Source organism: Parasteatoda tepidariorum, chromosome 6 (genome assembly GCF_043381705.1).
Source record: "Parasteatoda tepidariorum isolate YZ-2023 chromosome 6, CAS_Ptep_4.0, whole genome shotgun sequence".
In the NCBI taxonomy this organism is placed as follows: Eukaryota; Metazoa; Arthropoda; class Arachnida; order Araneae; family Theridiidae; genus Parasteatoda; species Parasteatoda tepidariorum.
This window is the reverse complement of record NC_092209.1, coordinates 56669157-56688195: the sequence shown is the minus strand read 5'-3', so window position 1 is coordinate 56688195 and position 19039 is coordinate 56669157. Positions and strand designations below refer to the sequence as shown.

At 28.7% G+C, this 19039-nt stretch overlaps 1 protein-coding gene across 3 annotated transcripts in view; it reads right to left on the bottom strand.

The window, feature by feature from the left end:
* Positions 1-1286: 1286 nt before the first annotated feature.
* The window catches only part of LOC107456926 (tetraspanin-18B), a 54209-nt gene continuing 36456 nt past the window's right edge, over positions 1287-19039 (bottom strand). For all 3 annotated transcript variants that reach the window (XM_016074914.4, XM_043045317.2, XM_016074913.4), the window contains exons 6-8: positions 9738-9935; positions 4183-4266; positions 1287-3957 (exon numbers count right to left, since the gene is read on the bottom strand). In XM_016074914.4, the coding sequence (XP_015930400.1) occupies positions 3913-3957; positions 4183-4266; positions 9738-9935 (327 nt within the window). In that variant the 3' untranslated portion in view covers positions 1287-3912. The remainder of the gene's footprint in view (positions 3958-4182; positions 4267-9737; positions 9936-19039) is intronic.

Genomic DNA, 19039 nt, shown 5'->3' with positions numbered 1-19039 from the left:
TTTTAATAAGGAAAATTCCTAGTTTGATGTTATGCATGCAAATGTCAGTAAATTTTATATTTTTTGTACTGATATTGAATTTTTCTTTAATAAAAGGAGTTTTCGGATTATCCGTGTTTTTCCATTGTCCGTGCGACCTGTCCCGGTGATTAACCCGGATAATCGGGAGTGCACTGTAGTTCGATTATCTCGAGGTTGGTTTCATTCGATTCGGTTTAAAAAACTATCTTTATATTCATATGATTTGTCTAAAAAGCTGTGTGTAAGTTTTTTCCCCTTTTCCCTCCTGCCCAAAATCGACACGCAGGGTCGAGCAACTTTTTACCGTTTACTATGAAGAGGGTACTCGATAGTTTGCTTCAGTTTGAACTTCTTTTTTTTGGGGATCTCCAGATTTTTCAATTTTTGAGCTGTTTCTACTGTACTATTAGCAGTTTAGCATGATGTATATAGGTTATCATGTTCGAGAAGTCTCTCTTGAAAAATGTCAAATAATCAATATAATTTGTGTTAAAATGGTTCACTGTTAAATATAAAGTATATTTAATTCGTATAAATGTTGTTAAAACTCATAAAAAATAATTGCTTCACATTTTTTTTAATCCGAAGTACAAAAAGTTATTACATCATTCTGAAGTTTTACCCAAGTTCATTAAACCTATGTCTGGAAGGAGATTAGCACTGTTAGATGTAAAACTAATAACTATAACTCTTATTGATTTACATTGGTACATAATTTATTCGAAAATTAATACAGGATTTAAGACTTTTTAAAAATATTTCTTTTGAAATAAACTTTCCAATGATGTGTCATAGTTCTTTCCGATTTAAAATTTGCTCCCCATTTTATTTTACAAACCGGGGGGGGGGGGGGGGGAATNGGGGGGGGGGGGGGGGTACATTTTTAGCATATTAAAAATTAAGTTTTTTTATTTAAAAAAAGGTTGAATACATTTATTTTAGTCTTTTGGTTTGATTTTGATCCTGCGGTGAGGTTGACATGATATACACACCAAACATTTGTCATTTTAATTTTGAGAATAAACGACTGATGTTCAAATTTTGGTAAGTGTTCTAGTTCATATCCTGTTATGTAAAATGTATTGAATGTGTAAATGAATGTCAGTTTTTGTTTGAATTGAGGAAACCCTAACATAAATTATATTATTATGGTATTATACCTGTACGAAAATTTAAATAATTTAACTTTTGCCAATGAAAAAAATGTAGTCATTCAGTAAATAATTTCCTTGTTAATGTTGAAACAGTTCAAATGATCAAGAACATTTCTGATGTGTAATAATTTTATTATGATAGGTGTTTTTAACTAATTATAAAATGAATCTATAAATGGTTAAAAAAATATATGATATGAATATAGTTTAAGCATACAAGATTTAATTGTACAAAGTGTAGAATGTAATTCATGAAAGGAGAGGAAACACGATCATAATTAAAAACAATAACATGAACAAGAAACATGAAACAAGCAAAAAAGAAAAAAAAAATCTGCACAATTTCTAAGTCTAAGCAACGAAGATGACTGTTTTTAGAGAAAGCCTTTCAAATCTGCATGTCTATAGCTTCTGAGCTTTCCCCAAATTATGAATTTAAGTGATAGGAAAAGATAGCAACTAATTACTACACAACATCTTAGACTACTAAATTAATGTAACAAGTTCACTAACAACAAAAATAAGCAAAATTTTAAATTGATTCAAAGCATATGAATGAAATTGGAGAAAGCTGTACACAGTACATACAAACATAAATTATTATTAAAGAGAAAAAAAAAACATAGGCAAGAAAAATATTTCAGAACGCAACATAAGTAAATGTCTCAACTTTAACACTAATCTACAATAGCTGTTTGATTTTGTTAAAAGTGAGTGTGAAAATAAGTAAAACTTCCAAAATATGTATTTTAGAAAATTTTCCAAATTACGTAAAAGTTATCAATAACTTTAACAATCTCTTTATTAATTGATGAAAATCAGTCGCGAATTAATGAAAATTTTAATATTAATGTTTAATTTTAAAGAATGTCCTTAATGATCAAAATAAGGTATTTTTCCTAAAAACTGTTACATTTAAGTTTAATTACTACTGTTTCATTGAATTCATTAAAATGCTTTATAACCTTAAGTATTTTAATTGTTTTTCTATTTAATCATTATTAAGTTGATAACTTTTCATCATGATAAATTTCATTTAATGTTTTTGGTGAGAATGGACAACTTTGAGCAAATTAGTGATTCACTTTCCTAATATGTGACACATAAAACTAAAGTGCCGAATAATAAATCCTTTTTCTTATATTTCAATTAATAGAATAATTAGATGCCATATCATCAGTTGGTAAGTGCACCTACTTCTATAAGCTGCTTCAGAATAATAAGCCAAATAGAAAAGACAAAGTAAGCATAAAAAAGGAATTACAAAAACATGTTGGAACATGGGGCCACTATTGATACCCGCAGCTGCTAAAAGGGTTCGCAAATTGAACGTTTATCTGCCAGCGAAGGTGCGTCATTCCATGCAGCATCGACGCCATAAGCATTTTCAGGAGTCTGGCACGAATGTTGAGCATCTTCTGTTACATTGGTCGTAAATGTGCCTTCAGGAGTCTGACGATAAAGTTGAGCATCTTCTGTTACATTGGTCGTAAATGTGCTTTCAGGTGTATGACGATAACGTTGTGCATCTTCTGTTGTTATATTGGACGTAAATGTGTGTGCTGGAGTCTGGCAAAAACGTCGAGTATCTTCTGTTGTTGTATCGGGAGTAAATGCATTTTGAGGAGTCTGACAAAAACGTTGAACATCTTCTGTTATTGTATTGGTTATAAAAATGGAAATGCAGTATAAATAAAATTGTGTTAGATCAATTTTTGTTCATTGTCTTTGCATATCGTGCAATTTGTGACTCTTGGATAGAGTTTTGTGAAATCCCATTCTTTTGTATGCCTGTTTTGTCTTTTCATATTGATCAACTTTGAAGCATCCCATACAAAGGAAAGAATAGAAAACATATCTCTTAAGTTTTAATTTTAAACATGATATAAAACCTTATGATGCTAAAATCCATAAATCATAATGTTCGTCTTTAATTCATATTAGCATCAAGGTATGAAATTATGAAAATATAGTGAATGATTCGTTGAATGGAATATGCATGATATTGCAAATGTGATTCTGATCAAGTTTTCAATAAATTTTTATTAGTTTAGAGTTGATTATACTGTGCGGCATTCATCAATTGACTTTCAATGCTGACAGTTTCTAAACAGGTAACATGACTAGATGATATAAATGCAAGACTTTGCAATCTTAAAACGTTAGCAATAAACATTTCGTCGCTGTTTGTCTTGAAATTAATTAAAGTCTTCAAGTCATTATTCCGATTTGTCTGAAGCTCAGGTAATGTTAGAGAGATTTATATATCGTATCTGCATCCTCGTGAACGTATCATCCTGTGTACATACATTTTATTATCACATATTTATTTAAAAAGATATTCACTTTTTTTTCATGGTAAATTGTTTGCTTTCTTATTTTTTTTAATTCATTGAATCTTTTCAATTTTCTAATAATTTCATTTGCATTTTTTTACCATAAAACTCTGGCGAATATTGTTTTTTTTTTACCAATTGATGTTCTTAGATAATTTCATTCAGAAATATTCTTAAAACTCCATTGCATCATGATGATTCTTTGGAGCAGTTGAATATGTATTGGACAAAACATATTAATTAAAAAATTGACTTTTTTTTATCATAAGTGCTAAAGCCAAATCAAAATTCAGTCTATATTTTAAAAAGAATTTAAATGTAGGGTGTTTTTATTTATTGTGCTAATATTGTTTCTTTAGCTTCATTCTTAGCTTCTTTATTCACTTACTATTAAAATAACTTCACACTTCTTTACACAGGCATATTGCAAATACCATTCCAAAAATCTATTTAAAAAACAAAAATAATATTAGATTACATATCATTTTAAATCATAATAGTATTTACATTAAAATTTCTCGCATCATTATTTAATGTTATTTTTTAAGAATTTTAAATTCGACCGAAAAGTTAATTAATAGAAATTAGAAATTATCATTATTAGTTAAATGTGTATTAAGAATAAGTCGTAAGAAAATTGATAAGGAAGTGGGATAAATGAAATTAGCTACCTCGATAACTGCAACTCCGCAACCTATCGCTACAAAAATAATGCTTGTTTGCTTTATAAACTCTTCTAGCTTTGCTATGCAACCCTAAAAGTATAAAAAAAATCAAAACAATTTTATTATGAATACATTTTTTAATGATTTAATCTATACAATATCAGAAATGAAAATAATTTCTAACTGCAGTGCACACACACGAAACAGAAACAAAACAAAAAATGTTACACCTTCAAAAGAAGGTAACACTGGGGAGATTTATGACAATATTTGATCTTGCCTAATTCGGGAGTAGGGTTTTTAAATTTGAAATTATTTTTACTCCTAAAGCTACAGATTTTTCTAATAACATTTTTCGTCGAAATGTACAAGTTTAAAAACGTTATATATAACAGGGGGTTGCATAAATGTTGCGACAAACTTCTAGGGGAATCAGAGCGCATCATCATAATTAAAACTGCGTAAGAACACATGCCCAGAAATGTCATCGTGTGCCGCTAGGGACGCCTTCCTATTATGGTCTGTTTCTTCTTGTTTCTGAACAAGTCATAATAGGGAAGCGTCCCTAGCATCGTACGACAGCATTCTGACATGTGTTCTTATGCAGTTTTAATCCTGATTATGTGCCCTAATTCCCCTATACGTTTCTCACAACATTTATGCGACCTTTTGTTATCTATAGCGTTTTTAAACTAGTGCATTTTGACAAAAAGAAATGTCATGAGAAGGAAGAAAGAAAGACATCTGTAGCTTGGAGAGAGAAACCGATTGCAAATTTGAAATTGACAATACAAAAAAAGTATCTCAGATCAGTTAAAAAAAATTACCTGCTATAATCAATTTGGGCTTATTTTTTTATGCGAAAAAGTATTTTCTTTAAATAAAATTACCCTTTTTGGCCAAAGTATTCTGATACTGAGCTTTTAAAATATTGCAACAGGAATAGCCGCAATTTGAAAAATTAAGTTCCGATCGTTAAATGAAAAGGCTATTAAAAAGTTTGGGTTCTTTAATACAAGTTTTAGATTTCTCGTTTTTTTTTTTTCAAGGTTTGTGGCAACTTGCAAAATATAAGATGTATTTATAAACAAAATAAAGAATAAAAATATGATTAAAAACCAAAAATATATTTGCAAATAATTACCGTTATGTGGGGCTACTTTGTGCTTATTCGAATTTGGCACTTTTCAAGTGGTGCTATTCAGTATTATGTTTTTTTCAAGTTAAAAATATGTGAAATTTAAAGATAGAAGTCTCCTCTATTACTACAAATATCTTTTCGAATTTTAAAACAATCTCAGAGTGTGTTTTGTTTATCCAATGTCAACAACTTTCTGAGAACGTCGGATGTCGAAAAGTGTGCGTGGCAACTTTAGCTGTGAAATGCAAAGACGTTGATAAAACAATTGTCATAAGTGCAAAGTTTTTTATTTATATATTAATAAACAATTACATCATGTTAGCGTTAAAAAAAATTTAAAATTAATAACAAATAAACTGAAAATGAAAAAAAATGCACTGTGGGGCTACTTTGTGCAAAATTTCATTCGTTTTTTTTTTCGACAGAAAAATTGTCAGATGTTATAAAAAAATATCTTGAACGAGAAACTACCGTGATTACACTTTAGAAAAGCTGCAACAATGTTTGCAAGCAGTTGCTGGTGGTATGTCGATTGCAGAAGCTTCTCGGAAATACAAAATCCACAGAAATACTATCTTTAATAAAATTCACAAGAAACACGTGAAACGTGCTGGAAAACTATTATTTTTCTTCTACAAAGATTTTTCTAATGAATTAATCAAACGATTTAACAAATAAAAATATATTTTATAGGACATCAGATGATTTTGATAGAAACTGAAGAGCAAGTTCTGTCATGTTCATTCAAGCATGTTATGTTCAAATTTATCAATATTATAAATGTTAATGAATATGTAATAATTATTATTTTTGAAATTTCATCCATTTCAATGTTCAAAAATGTATATGGTTTCCTTTTGTTTAAACTCAAATGTTTTGAAATAAACATTCTTTTTAAGAAAAAATTCTATATAAAAAATGGTTTTTCAACACTGAAAATTATTTTCAAATTAATATCTTTACATATCTCGATGTTTTTGTTACTAAAAATGTCAACAATTAACTTTTTTAATAATTTTATATCAATATTTTGCTAAAAAAATGATTATTAAGCTGAATTCCTCTCGCTGCACAAAGTAGCCCTACTTAGGGGCTACTCTGTGCAAGGTATGTTTTGACTTATTATTTGTAAATATTACATACAAATAATACCAATATTGATCAAATTCACTCGTCTGAGTTCAGTTATGAATATAATATCGATAAATTTCACTAAAGATTGAATTAACATAGTTTTTTTACATGTCAAAGTTCAAAAACTGCGAAATCCTGCACAAAGTAGCCCCACATGACGGTATGGAAAAATTTGATGCAAAAATTTAATTTATTGATAAATTTCATAACAACCGAAAATTTTTTGAATCAAAAATTGAAATTTTTTGAATTGACTTATCACCATAATTAATAATTTGTCAAAAATGTTCCTAATTTAAGCACACGACCTTTTTTCAATAATCCATTATATGTATAAAATGGCAACTTAATTATTTATTTTTAGCATTTATTTGAAAAGTTAAGACTTTCGTCTCAACCGTATTGTGTTATATATTTCAATATCGATTTGAAATCATTCGATTGTAGCGTAGTCGTCGAATTATTTTAAATCGGTATAGATTCAGAAATACCGGTATAGACCGGTATTTCTGTCACAACCGGTATAGAAACAAAATATTTTAACTAATTACCATCGATCAAAGATATTTATAATTTAAATAGTTGTGTTATATCTGACCAACTGAATTCTTAAAATTAATGCGAAATTAAAGCCTATAAAATTTACACTACCCTGTATTGTGTATACATTTTTTGTGACTTTTTAATACTAAAGGTGGTAGCCAGTAATAGGAAATATCTGTTTTGTTTTAGTAATTAATAAATTACAAAATTTATATTAATTAACTTATATAACGTTTCGTTCAACTTATATTAGTTTATAAAACTTTTTTTTAATGGAAAGAAAAATTAGTTCTCGGTTTACTCATCGACATTTTAGAACATAATTTTATGCACGTAAAATTTTATTTCACAGAATTACGAAATATATTATTTCATTAAATATAAAAAAAAATACTTTTGGCAGTTAATTTGATTTAGAAATGCATCATGCAAGAATTCTATTACGAGAAATTAGTTTTTATCGTGATCATATTGTCCTACTTTATAAGCTATTAAGTTCTTCCGTAGGTTTTCTAACCAGGAAGTGCTTCATAGATGAAAAAAAGAATTCATTTAAATTAATTTTGTTTAAACTTTCAAGTATACCAGAATGGCACGAATAAATGGCATAGGAAGAAAATACTATTCATGCTGCTATGCATGTTGTTTTTTGCTATGCATATTGCTTTATATTATCAGTTACGCAGTAATGGTTCGCAAGTTTGTACAAAATTTAAAATATATTTCTAAATTTTTTCTTCCAATATTGCGTAATTTATTTATACTTTATAACATTAAGGAACAGTAACCTTAAGTAAATAACGCGTGTCTTCCTTTTTATATCTGTTTTAAAGCAATGATATAATAAAGGAATAACCTTTGTCAGCGGCACCCAATTCCCCCCCCCCCTATGGAACCCTAAATAATCGACATCAACGTTCTTTTGGCGGCATTATAAATGAAAAAAAAAGTCATTAGCAGCTGTGTATATACTAAAAAAAGATAAGAAAAAAGAAAAGAGACAAGAAAGACGGAGAAAGACTTTAACTTTAAGTCTATCCATTCAGTGCTATTTGTAGTTATGAGTACTAAAACTTTCCTATAATTTTGGTCAGTTTAATTATCTCTTACAAACAATAACAGGAATTTCAACAACGTAAAGGTTTTTATGTTTTATCGAAAGGTTAAATAAGCACATAATAATTTTGACCGGATGAAGAACAGACGGAATTTTGCAAAAAAAGAGGTTATATTCACCCCTAAATGGCACATGATTATGTTTGATATTTTCGATAATACATCGAAGTAGGAATAATGCCTAAACCTATAACTTAGCTACTAAAAAAATTAGTTTTCATTAGTCATTATTATTTTAAGTCATTATTTTAGTACCTTTGTTCTTATTTTCGAAAATAGCAATAGCTTAAATTTTAAGATGAATTCATAAAGTTCTAATTGTTGCCATAAGTGCCAAAACTGTCACATAATTTTGGTCAGTTAAACTACCTCTTACAAACAATAACAGGAATTTTAACTGCGTAAAGATTTTGATGTTTTATCGAAAGGTTAAATAAGCACATAATAATTTTGACCGGATGAAGAACAGACGGAATTTTACAAAAAAATAGGTTATATTCACCCCTAAATGGCGCATGATTATGTCTGTCATCAGAATAATGCCTAAACCTATAACTTAGCCATTAAAACGAATTTTAGTCACATTGTTCGTGGAACAAAGAGCTGAAGAATTTTTTTTTCTCCCTATAGAGTTCGAAATTGATTCTCTAACTGAACAGCTACACTCATGAGACGTTATTCTTGAATGCCACAAAGGTAGCAGTTATTCTTTGAAGTTTGGGACGATTTTCCATCAATGATTGTTAGTGAGTTGAATTTGATGCAGTGCATAAAGAGTTATTGAAACTTAGTGCACATTGTTCCTAATTACTATGAAGCCTATTTGAAATGCAGGATTCGATTATTATCTTATGTATACTGATGATATGGGTAAGTTTTTGATGATAAATTTTATTCTTATAAAATAGGATAAAATGTTCTTATAATTACTTTAAGTTTTAAGCATAGTTCAACTTGTTTAAAAGCAAACAATTGTTCTTAAAAGAAAACAGGGTCATATTTTAAAAAAATAAATAAATAATAAATATCTTTTTTTGAAATAATGGGATATGCTATAGTCTTATAATTAAAAAAAACACAGAACAGTCTTATCAGTAAAACTTAAAAATATTCTTTCCATTTTTTTCTTCAAATGTTAGTTACGAATTAAATTTACAGCTAATTAACTTACGTTAGTTACAAATTTAAGTTGCTTTTTTTCCAGCTTATTTTGTAATGATTTTTGTTCCTTGAAAAGATGTAAGCAAAATAAGAATGAAGCAAATTTTAAATATAAGCTAATCCTATTTTTTATAGTATTCATATAATTCATGATAATTATCGATAATGAAATGATCGGCACTCTGGAGGCCACTATTATTTACTGATCAGGAAATTTTTAAAGTGTATCTTTTATACAACCAGATTATACAAAATATTTAATGTAATTATCACTATAAGTTAATCACTAATAATTTACTATAAGTTAATCAATGGCAATATATAAAATTGCAGCTTAAAAATACTTATTGACTGCATAAATCTTTTTTTTAATCTTCATAAAAAAACTATAATGAATAAAGTAAATCTATTATAATAAAGAAAGCAAAATTGGAATAGATAAAGAAGATTTTTATTATTATTATACCTCGTGATGGCGAAATAAATTGTTTTCTGTTGCTTTTTCTGACTGACACCAGCTACTATTCACGGGCTTTGGATCTAAATGATCATCGTTAGACAAAATGCAGCAAGTCTTGGATACGCTGTCACCTTTGCCTAAATTTTGAACTTTCCAAGTGCTTTCTTCATAATCCTCTGGTCCGAAAATTCCACAGCAGTTAAACTATTAATAAATGGATTAAAGAGATATTCATTAAATAAAAAAGGAATGAGATAATTAGTAAACAGTTTTTCTGTTATAATTTACATTTTACGCACATTTAAAATATATTTTTCATAATTTTGGTTTTCTAAGGTATAGTTCTTATAACCGCACATTTAGTAAAAAGTACAAAATTGAAAAGTAAATTTTATCTAATAAATGGTTTCTATGCCATGCTCTAAATAGTCAAGATAAATTAAACAATTTTACCTCGTTACTAAATTTTATCACAGATTATAAACCATACTTTATTATTACTTATTATTATTAATTTTACAAAATCTTTACCAAAGAGCTTGTATAAAAATTATAGAGTCTTGTTAGTGTTCCCATAGAGCCAGAAATTTGGTGACTTTTTTAATTTTATATTCTGGAAATTTTTTCCATATTTTTTTTCTCTCTGTATTATTGAATACAAACTGTGCTGCAATTTTCATATTTTGAAAATCCAATTTACAAATACAATGCTGAAATTGTAGTAAAATTTTTACAACATTTTAAAGAAGTGCTTTAGTTTTGGTTTTAACTAAATTGGAAATTATTGTGGTGTTGTTTCGAAAAATTTTGCTTAAAAAATACAATTAGTTGACAGCATGCTGAATTCTCTCTCGTCTAATTATGAAAACAACATATTGTTGTAAGAAAAAGAATTTCCTAATTTCATTTGCTTTTTATAAAAAATATTTTATTTTTTAATTTTCACTTGTTTTTAAGAAATGCTGGAATACTTCCACTACGTTCATAGAACACTGTAAAACAGTTAAATCAGTTATAAGTTTTGACTATCTTCACAGTATTTGACCGAAAATTACACATCATAATTTTTGCTTCATAATTAAGTTCAGATTTTCTAACAATTTCAAATTAATTTTTATTTTTATTTATTGTTTGCACTTTTTAAGATTTTTTTAAAAATATTCTTTGAATTTCAAGATTTTTAAAAACTCTTTTCAGAAAATAAAAATCTAAAAGAGCATTTTCTTTAAAATTACTTTTTCAATGAAATCTGAATTTTTGTATAAATAAGTTTCTCATTTTATTAAGATTAGTTTAACTAAAGCTTATGTCAAAATATTTAAAAAAAAAAATTTTATCAATATAATTGTAATGATGTTTTAGCGATCTTTTTACTGAAATTATGCTTATATACCAAATAAATATTTTTTAAAAAGCTCTAATCCTATTTTTTTAAAAAACTCTTTTTAAAATGTTCCTCAATGATAGCGTTTTTCAATATTACAGATATAGGGGTTCAACTACGTGATTAAATATTCAAAATCATGCATAAAGAATGTCTTTTAACAAGGCATGTTAGAACATGATAAAAAACTTAATGTTAACCTTCCTTGATGATAAAGCTTTTTTAATATAACGGATATAGAGATTCAGTTACATGATTAAATATACAAAATCATGTATATAGAATATCAACTAATGGAATGTCTTTTAATAAAGCACGCTAAAATAAGATGAAACACATGTTTGTGGCATGGAATAATTACGGGGTTGCAAATGCAAATGGACAAAATTTAAAAAGCTTTTTGTTTGCGAATTCAGCAGAAACACTGGATATCACATTAAAAGTAAAGCTTAGAGTTAAAAGATATATTTAAAAGTTTTAATCTTGTTGTAATAAATTTTAATTATAAAAGTTCAAAACAAACTGCATTTCGTTATTGTTGCTTATCCTCTTGGTTCATGTCCCTAAACCAAGTCCAAAGGATCATGTCGCATCAACAAGTCACAAACATACTGCTTTTTGCTAGAATTATAACTATTCTTAATTGTCTTTTATGCTGTAATTTCTCTTGTGGTATTTATAATGCCTTTCTTCAATGTTTCCTGCATAAAATCATAAAGACTGCTTGAAATTAGTATAAAATATTTCGATCCAGTTTGATTTTATTTCGTTTTCAAATTACGATTGGTTATGGGCACCATGCAAAGGATATTCTTCAAAAATTTCGTTGTATTTTTATTTTAGATTATTCTCAAATACTCGAAAATATTCTTTATTTAAAAAAAATCTGGTAACTTTGTTTCATCAAAACTCTGGGGAACATTCTTTTTTCTGTTGCATGAGATTTCTTTAACGGATTTTGAATATTTTCACGTCGCTGATTTCAAATCAGCAATAGGTTTTTCTCTCCATGTTAAATTTTTTTAAATGATTTGATTATTCCATTTATTGTCAAAATGTACGAAAGTTATACATAATAAGGGTTGCGTAAATGTTGCGACAAACTTTTGGGGGAGTTAAGGATCATCATCAGGATTAAAATTGCATAAGTCTCGGAAATGGCGTCATATAGTGCTCCGTGTGCTTTCTTATCGTGAACTGTTTCTTCGTGAGCTGCGATTATGATAGGAAAGCGCACCCATCTGCATTCGACAACATTTCCGGGTTCCTATGCAATTTTATTCTTGATGATTAAGTCTAACTCTTTTAGAATTTTGACGTATCATTTACGAGATCCTCTGTTTAATAGAACGTTTTTAAACTTGTTCATTTCTACTTTTTTAACACTAGATTGCCTAAGGAAGTAATTTCGACTGCTTTTAATTTCAATTAGAAAAACAATGAAGTTTATAATGACACAATTTCTTAGACCTTTGTGACTTTTTGAACAACATATAATTTTTTTAATTGTTAATAGTTACTAATAACTTGTTATATAACTGTAAATAATATAAAAAATGTTAAAAATTAATTTTAAACAAATTTATTTACGCATTCACAATCCAGTCATTTTGACTGCTTTTGGGCAATATAGGTATATACTAATTTTCCGTCTTTCTAGAGTTAAAAAAGAAACTTTAAATATAAGAGCAGAACTAATTTGAGATTTGAAATCCCCCCCCCCACTCGAATTAAGCTAGATCAAGTTTTTGTATGAATGCAATAAGAAATTTGTTCTCCAATGTAATTATTGATATTACTCATATCAAAATTAAATTAGCTAAATATAAAATTATTCAATCGTTTCTTGTTAGCATTATCGTTACCAGTAATCCTTCCGTTAGTTTAAGATAATTTATCTCTTAAACAATTAGAATTGAAATCATTTTATTAGAATTATTTGAGAACAAAACCTTCTTAAGCTAGTTGAATTATCACTTCAGTGGTCATTCGGAAACAGCCCATCAGTAAAGTATGAATGGGTTGTAAAATTTTACATTTTTGGATATCTATGACGCGTGTTCTGATATAATACTTGTTGCTAAGCAGTAATGTTCGAGAGTTATTACAAAACTTAGAAGCAACTTTCAAACACATGAATATGTTTTTGTTTTATTTTACTATTTCAGGCAAATGTCAAAAACAACAATCTATAGCCTTGAATGCATGCCTTTATTTTCCTGGTCAGGCTGTCTTATTCGTGATCGATAATTTTTCCATTTTTTTGTAGTTCTATAGCAAAAAAACTTGCGTTTTTTGGAGTGCCTATTGTTATAGAAACAAACAGAGTAGATGGCAATAAACTATAGCTTGTGAACAAGTTCACTTACTCATCGTATGTAGAAGGAAAAAAAACATAGTATTTCCAGCAAACCGGAATTTTTTCATGTATTCTAGAATATATTTAAATATTACTCGGTAAAAGCCTTATTAATTATGTATATATTTGAAACAAATTGGTTTCAGCAAGAGGGAGAAAAATTATCGTACTGAGTATTAGTGACATTTCCGGTAAGAAAAAAAAACCATAATACCGATAATAAAACCCAAAATATGCGGTATTTAAACCATTCACTTTGTAATTTTTTCGTTTATATTGTAATGGCTTACCGGTTTTAGAAATTAGAGTTTTCAATACCACACATTTTGTAGAAATAACAAAAGGAAAAGTAAGTTTAACCGAATAAATAGTTTTTGTGCCGTGTTCTAAGGTATCATGATAAAATCACTTTTATAATCACTTCTAAAATGTTTACTACACTTACTAAATTTTATCACACTTTATAAAACCTTATTTATTTATTAGTTTTAACAAAATCATTACTTAAGCACTTCAGTAACAATTACCGAGTTTTTGTGTTCCTATAGAGCCAGAAAAACGGCAAATTGTACCATTTCCCGGTAGTTTTAACCATATTTTTTACAGAAGGCATTCTCATCTTGGATAGTGGTTCCAAGGTGAGATGATTGAAACATTGTTTATGAAAAAAAATTATAACCCTACGAAGTATCATTTTAATTCATTTAATTATTTTGTTTTAATCTACAAATTATTATTTAATCCTACAAATTATTACTCTAATTTATTTAAATTGCTTGCAAATTTTTGTGATTACATTTTTTATGGTAATTTCATGATTTATAACCCCATATGCATCTGCTCAATGTAGGACTTAGGCTTATACAATTACGGCAAGTATGATCAATGAACAGGCTTTGATTTTGTTTTGGTTATGCTCTTTAGATTAGTTTTCCCTCTAGAATTATACATTTTAATCCACTCGGAGAAAAAAATTCTGGGAAAATCGCCGTACTCCATGGTGATAACATTCCTGAAAAAAAGAAAAACCTCAATTCTGGTTCGTAAAATAAAAATATTTAGTATTTGATAAACAGTATGGTAATTTTTCCGTTCATATTTTTACGGCTTATCGGAAGTTCTGGTTTTCAAAATGAAAGTTCTTATTACCGCATTTTTAGTAAAAAATACAAATCTCAAAGGTAAATTTTACCAGATGAATGTTTTTTTTTTTGCCATGCTCTAAATATATCACGAGAAAATTTACCAAATTTTTTCACATATTATAAAACCATATTTTATTGCTAATTTTCTCAAAATCATTACCAAAAACTCTACCATAAAAATTACTGCGCTTCCCGTACAACTAGAAACAGGTTAAATTTTATCATATTCTGGTAGTTTTAACCATACTTTCTTTTCCAGTGTATGCATATATTTTTTTAAATATTCATATAATAAAACTAAATGTTTTACAATTAACTAAATTCGTAATTTTATTATATACTTTTCGAATTAAAGCACGCTGGGCAATGATACTTCTGACTAAAAAAAATTAACCCAATTTTTTAATAACTAACTTCATTTTTAAAAAATTAACTTAAACACGATTTGAATTCATAAAGCTCGATATTACTATTGTTTGTAACCTTGTAGAAGAAAATCTGTATGTTTCTGCGTTAATGCTATGTTTATTATTTTTTTTTTTTGCTCTTTATATTAAGGAAAATAAAGCATTATTGGTAATAGTAATTTTCAAAATTAAGTTTGATTTGAAAACCACAAATTTGAATCTTTAATTTTTTTTTTCATTAGCTGCATTTTTTTTAAAGATCGAAGTCAAGTCAAACTATAGATAATGTCTTGCTTTTATAGCTACAGTCTCGTTTGCATGGCCAAAAGTGTTTGGAATAAATTCTTGTATGCAGGAAAATTATGTGATATTATTATATACGCGTGTAAGGAAGCCTAAAGGTGACATTTTAAGATTTTTGTTGTGATATTTTGCATAAACCGTACCTAAATATGTGAAGTGCAGCTTATGCATTTAAGTTTTAAAAAGTATTACATCTTAACTTTAAATACAATGGCTAGTAACAATATTAGGAAAAAAATTACTTAGGTTTATCCACATTTTTAATTAATGTGCATTGAGAAAGAAAAGCATAGTAAAAACTACCAGAATATGCAGAAATTTACGTAGGTTTCAGCTCTATGGGAATATCAAAAAGCTCAGTTAGTTTTACTAAAGCACTTTCGTAATATTTTTTGTAAAACTGACAATAAAATATGGTTAAATAATATGTGCTAAAATTTGGTAACTTATCATGGCATAAAAACCATTTATTCGGTTAAATTTACTTCTCAGTTTTAATTTTTTTACTAAATAGTGCGGTAATAAGAACTATAATTTTGAAAACCAGCATTTCCGGTATACCCTTACCATATGAGCGAAAAAATTTTCAAATGAATAATTTGAATACGCTATGTTTTGATTCCTTTTAACCAAAAATTATCCTCAAAGTACCGTAACTTTATCAAAATTTTTTCCTCCGTGTAAGACTTTTTATATAAATTAATGTTCGTATGCATTTGAAACTCGAAATAATCGTAATATGCAGAAGAAACAAAAATATTATACAATTTACGCTACTCAGAATCTATTGAATTTTCTAACCACTCACCGATTTCGCTCCACAACAAATTATTTTAGCTTAATTGTCTATAAAAATAAAACATTCATAAACTCATTGTACTAATGTCCAGTATTATTTTGCAATTTTCGCACATTAAATTATCTTTACAATTTACAAAGAAATTTTAACGACTAATAAAATTTAGTTTCGTATGTAAATATTTACTAAATTTACTGTTTGTATCACATCCATCCTTGTCAGCGAAAATTAAGAAAATCCCTCCCCCCCCCCCCTTTTGATGCCAAAGTAATATATATTTTAAGCTTGAATTACTCCAAAGAAGGAATTCCAGTAAAATTACTTTACTGTATTTTAATGACATTTCTGGTAAACAGAATCATAATTCTGGCAACTAAAATATACTTATTTAAACCACTCATTAAGTAATTTTTCCGCTCATATGATAACGGTTTACAGAAAATTTTCTTTTTAAAGTTATATTTTTTATTTCCACACATTTAGTAAGAAATACAAAGCTGAAAAGAAAATTTACGGTTTACGGGAAATGAATGGTTCACCGGAAATTCTGGTTTTCAAAATTAAACTTCATATTACCAAATGATAATATGCAAACAGTAAAATATGCAAAACTGAAGAAAAATTAACCGAATAAATGTTTTTCATCCCATGCACTTAGGATTCATGATAAAGTTACCAAATTTTACCACACATTATAAAATCATGTTTTATAGTTAATTTTACCAAAATTATCACGAAAGCGTTTCAATTTTTTTGTGGTTACATAGAGCCAGAAACATGTTAAAATTTACCATATTCCACTAGTTTTGACCATGCTTTTTCCCCCCAGTTTAGTAGGGACCAAAGACATCGCTAAGGTAGCTTTAAAATACGATAAAAATATACAACTATAGTGATTGTATAAAACATAAGCAACGGATAGTTCTTGCATAAAAGCACACCATTTTCACTTTCAAGAGCAAGATTGATAGCGAAGCAGATAAGCTTAAGGTGTACTGCCTATTTAAGAGCAAGTGATTATCACTGAAGCATGACGACGCACACGAGCAGTGAAGCTTCCTTTTACAACTAATAGTTATTGTTTAAATTTCATTGTCTCTTTGCTTCTTTTCTATTAACAATATCGGAAACAACGTTATTGTCAAGTTTAGAAGCATTCATTTTCTATTGAAATAAGTGGAGGTTATAAAACCATATTCAATATGTGGGTTTTAATGGGTAGTAAGATACACAACACGATCCTAGATGAACGTGAGAGATAAAGAGTCTGGTTGAGTGATGCAATATGTGTTTAGAGGCGGGATGATCCATCTCTGAACAGTGTCGGAGTTCGACAAACTTGAGTTATGAATTGCTGTTAACGTCAAAATTTATTGTAAATGAAGCCCCTGAGTTTTATAAACGGTAATTTTTCATCCCGCAGTGGACTGATCGTTAAGGCACGGTTCCCAGCAGATTACTGAAGTCAAGCATCACTGGCTGCGGTCGGTGTGCGGGTAGGTGACCACTTGGATCAGTCTGCGTAGGGACCGAGGGTGTGCGGTATTGGTCCTCGTTAAACTTTTTTACCTTAAAGTGCTCAACTTCGAGTGCAGGTCGTCGGGCAACCGAAGAGGGAGTGCCATTCCCTCTGCAGAGGATCAAAATTACGATGGCACGTCTTCGGATCATCCTCAGGGATGTTTCCCAGACCGTCGCCAAAAGTCCATTGTGCAGCTCTTGTGCGACGGAAATGAATTACAACAACAACAAGAGTAATTTTGCTTACGCACTGTAGCAATAAAGCTCTCACTTTTGAAGATTCAGCAATCCTAGAGCTATGTTTCCTTAATTTTGAGAATCATTTCGTCACAAAATCATATGATTAGTGGTGAAACGCGAACTCTGAAATATGTAACGAAAATGTTTCCTCAAATCTCAACATCATCGCGGTGCATTATTAGAGACTGTTAATTAAAATGACGAAACTAGAATGAAGACAAGACGATCGAAAATAAAGTGGCTAAATAAATTGACCGGCCAGTAGGGCGATCAACGAGTTGCCCTTGTGCCAAGTAAATCCTGGGTTCGAATCCCGTTTCGGGCATGGAAGTGATTGATCTCTCTGTTTTACATATCGTTCTTATGCTGTTGGAGTGACGTTGATCCACCTATAGTTTGTCTAAGCTAAGAACTCCTCCCACCACGAAGTCTGAGGCCGTCTGGTGCTATGGAAACAAAGATAGAGCATTTTAAAGAGGGTAGCTTCACTCTAGAACTAACACAATAGATCGAAGTAAGAGATTCCCTTTCTCTCGTCGACCCGAGTCGAAACCACTCCAAAACAGTTATCCCGCACCCCTACTTGAAATAGTCATACCTCGTTACCACAGTCACCAACACAGGTCCAGACGAATGTCAGGGGGAGTTTTTATTTTAGACATATTTTAGTTAGTGCTCACGATAAAGTGACTATTAGAAAAGTTAGTATATAAAGCACTACGAGTTTTTTTTTTTTTGCTGAAAAAATAGGATACATTAATCTTTTATTAACTTTGATGAAATTTCGTTTTCTCGATATAGTGAAAAAATGATGAAAAAATGAAACGAAGAAATGACGAAGGCTATTTCATCAATTTGATAAAATTTTTGCTCAAAGTATATAACAAGTAACAGCTATGTCAAAAACGAAGAGAATTTTCTCGATTTTGTAGTATCCAATTTTTTACAATGTGCATAAAAATTTCATAGATTCTAAAAATACAGAAAAATTTATAGGAATAAAATACAAAAATTTTCTTATTATCTTATCAAACATTTCCAGAATTAGCATATATATCTGTACTATTTTTTTTATTTTTGAACTGAATTTTTTAAATCGCTATGTGTAAATGTTTTAATTATTTAAGAATTTTACATGGATTTTAAGTGC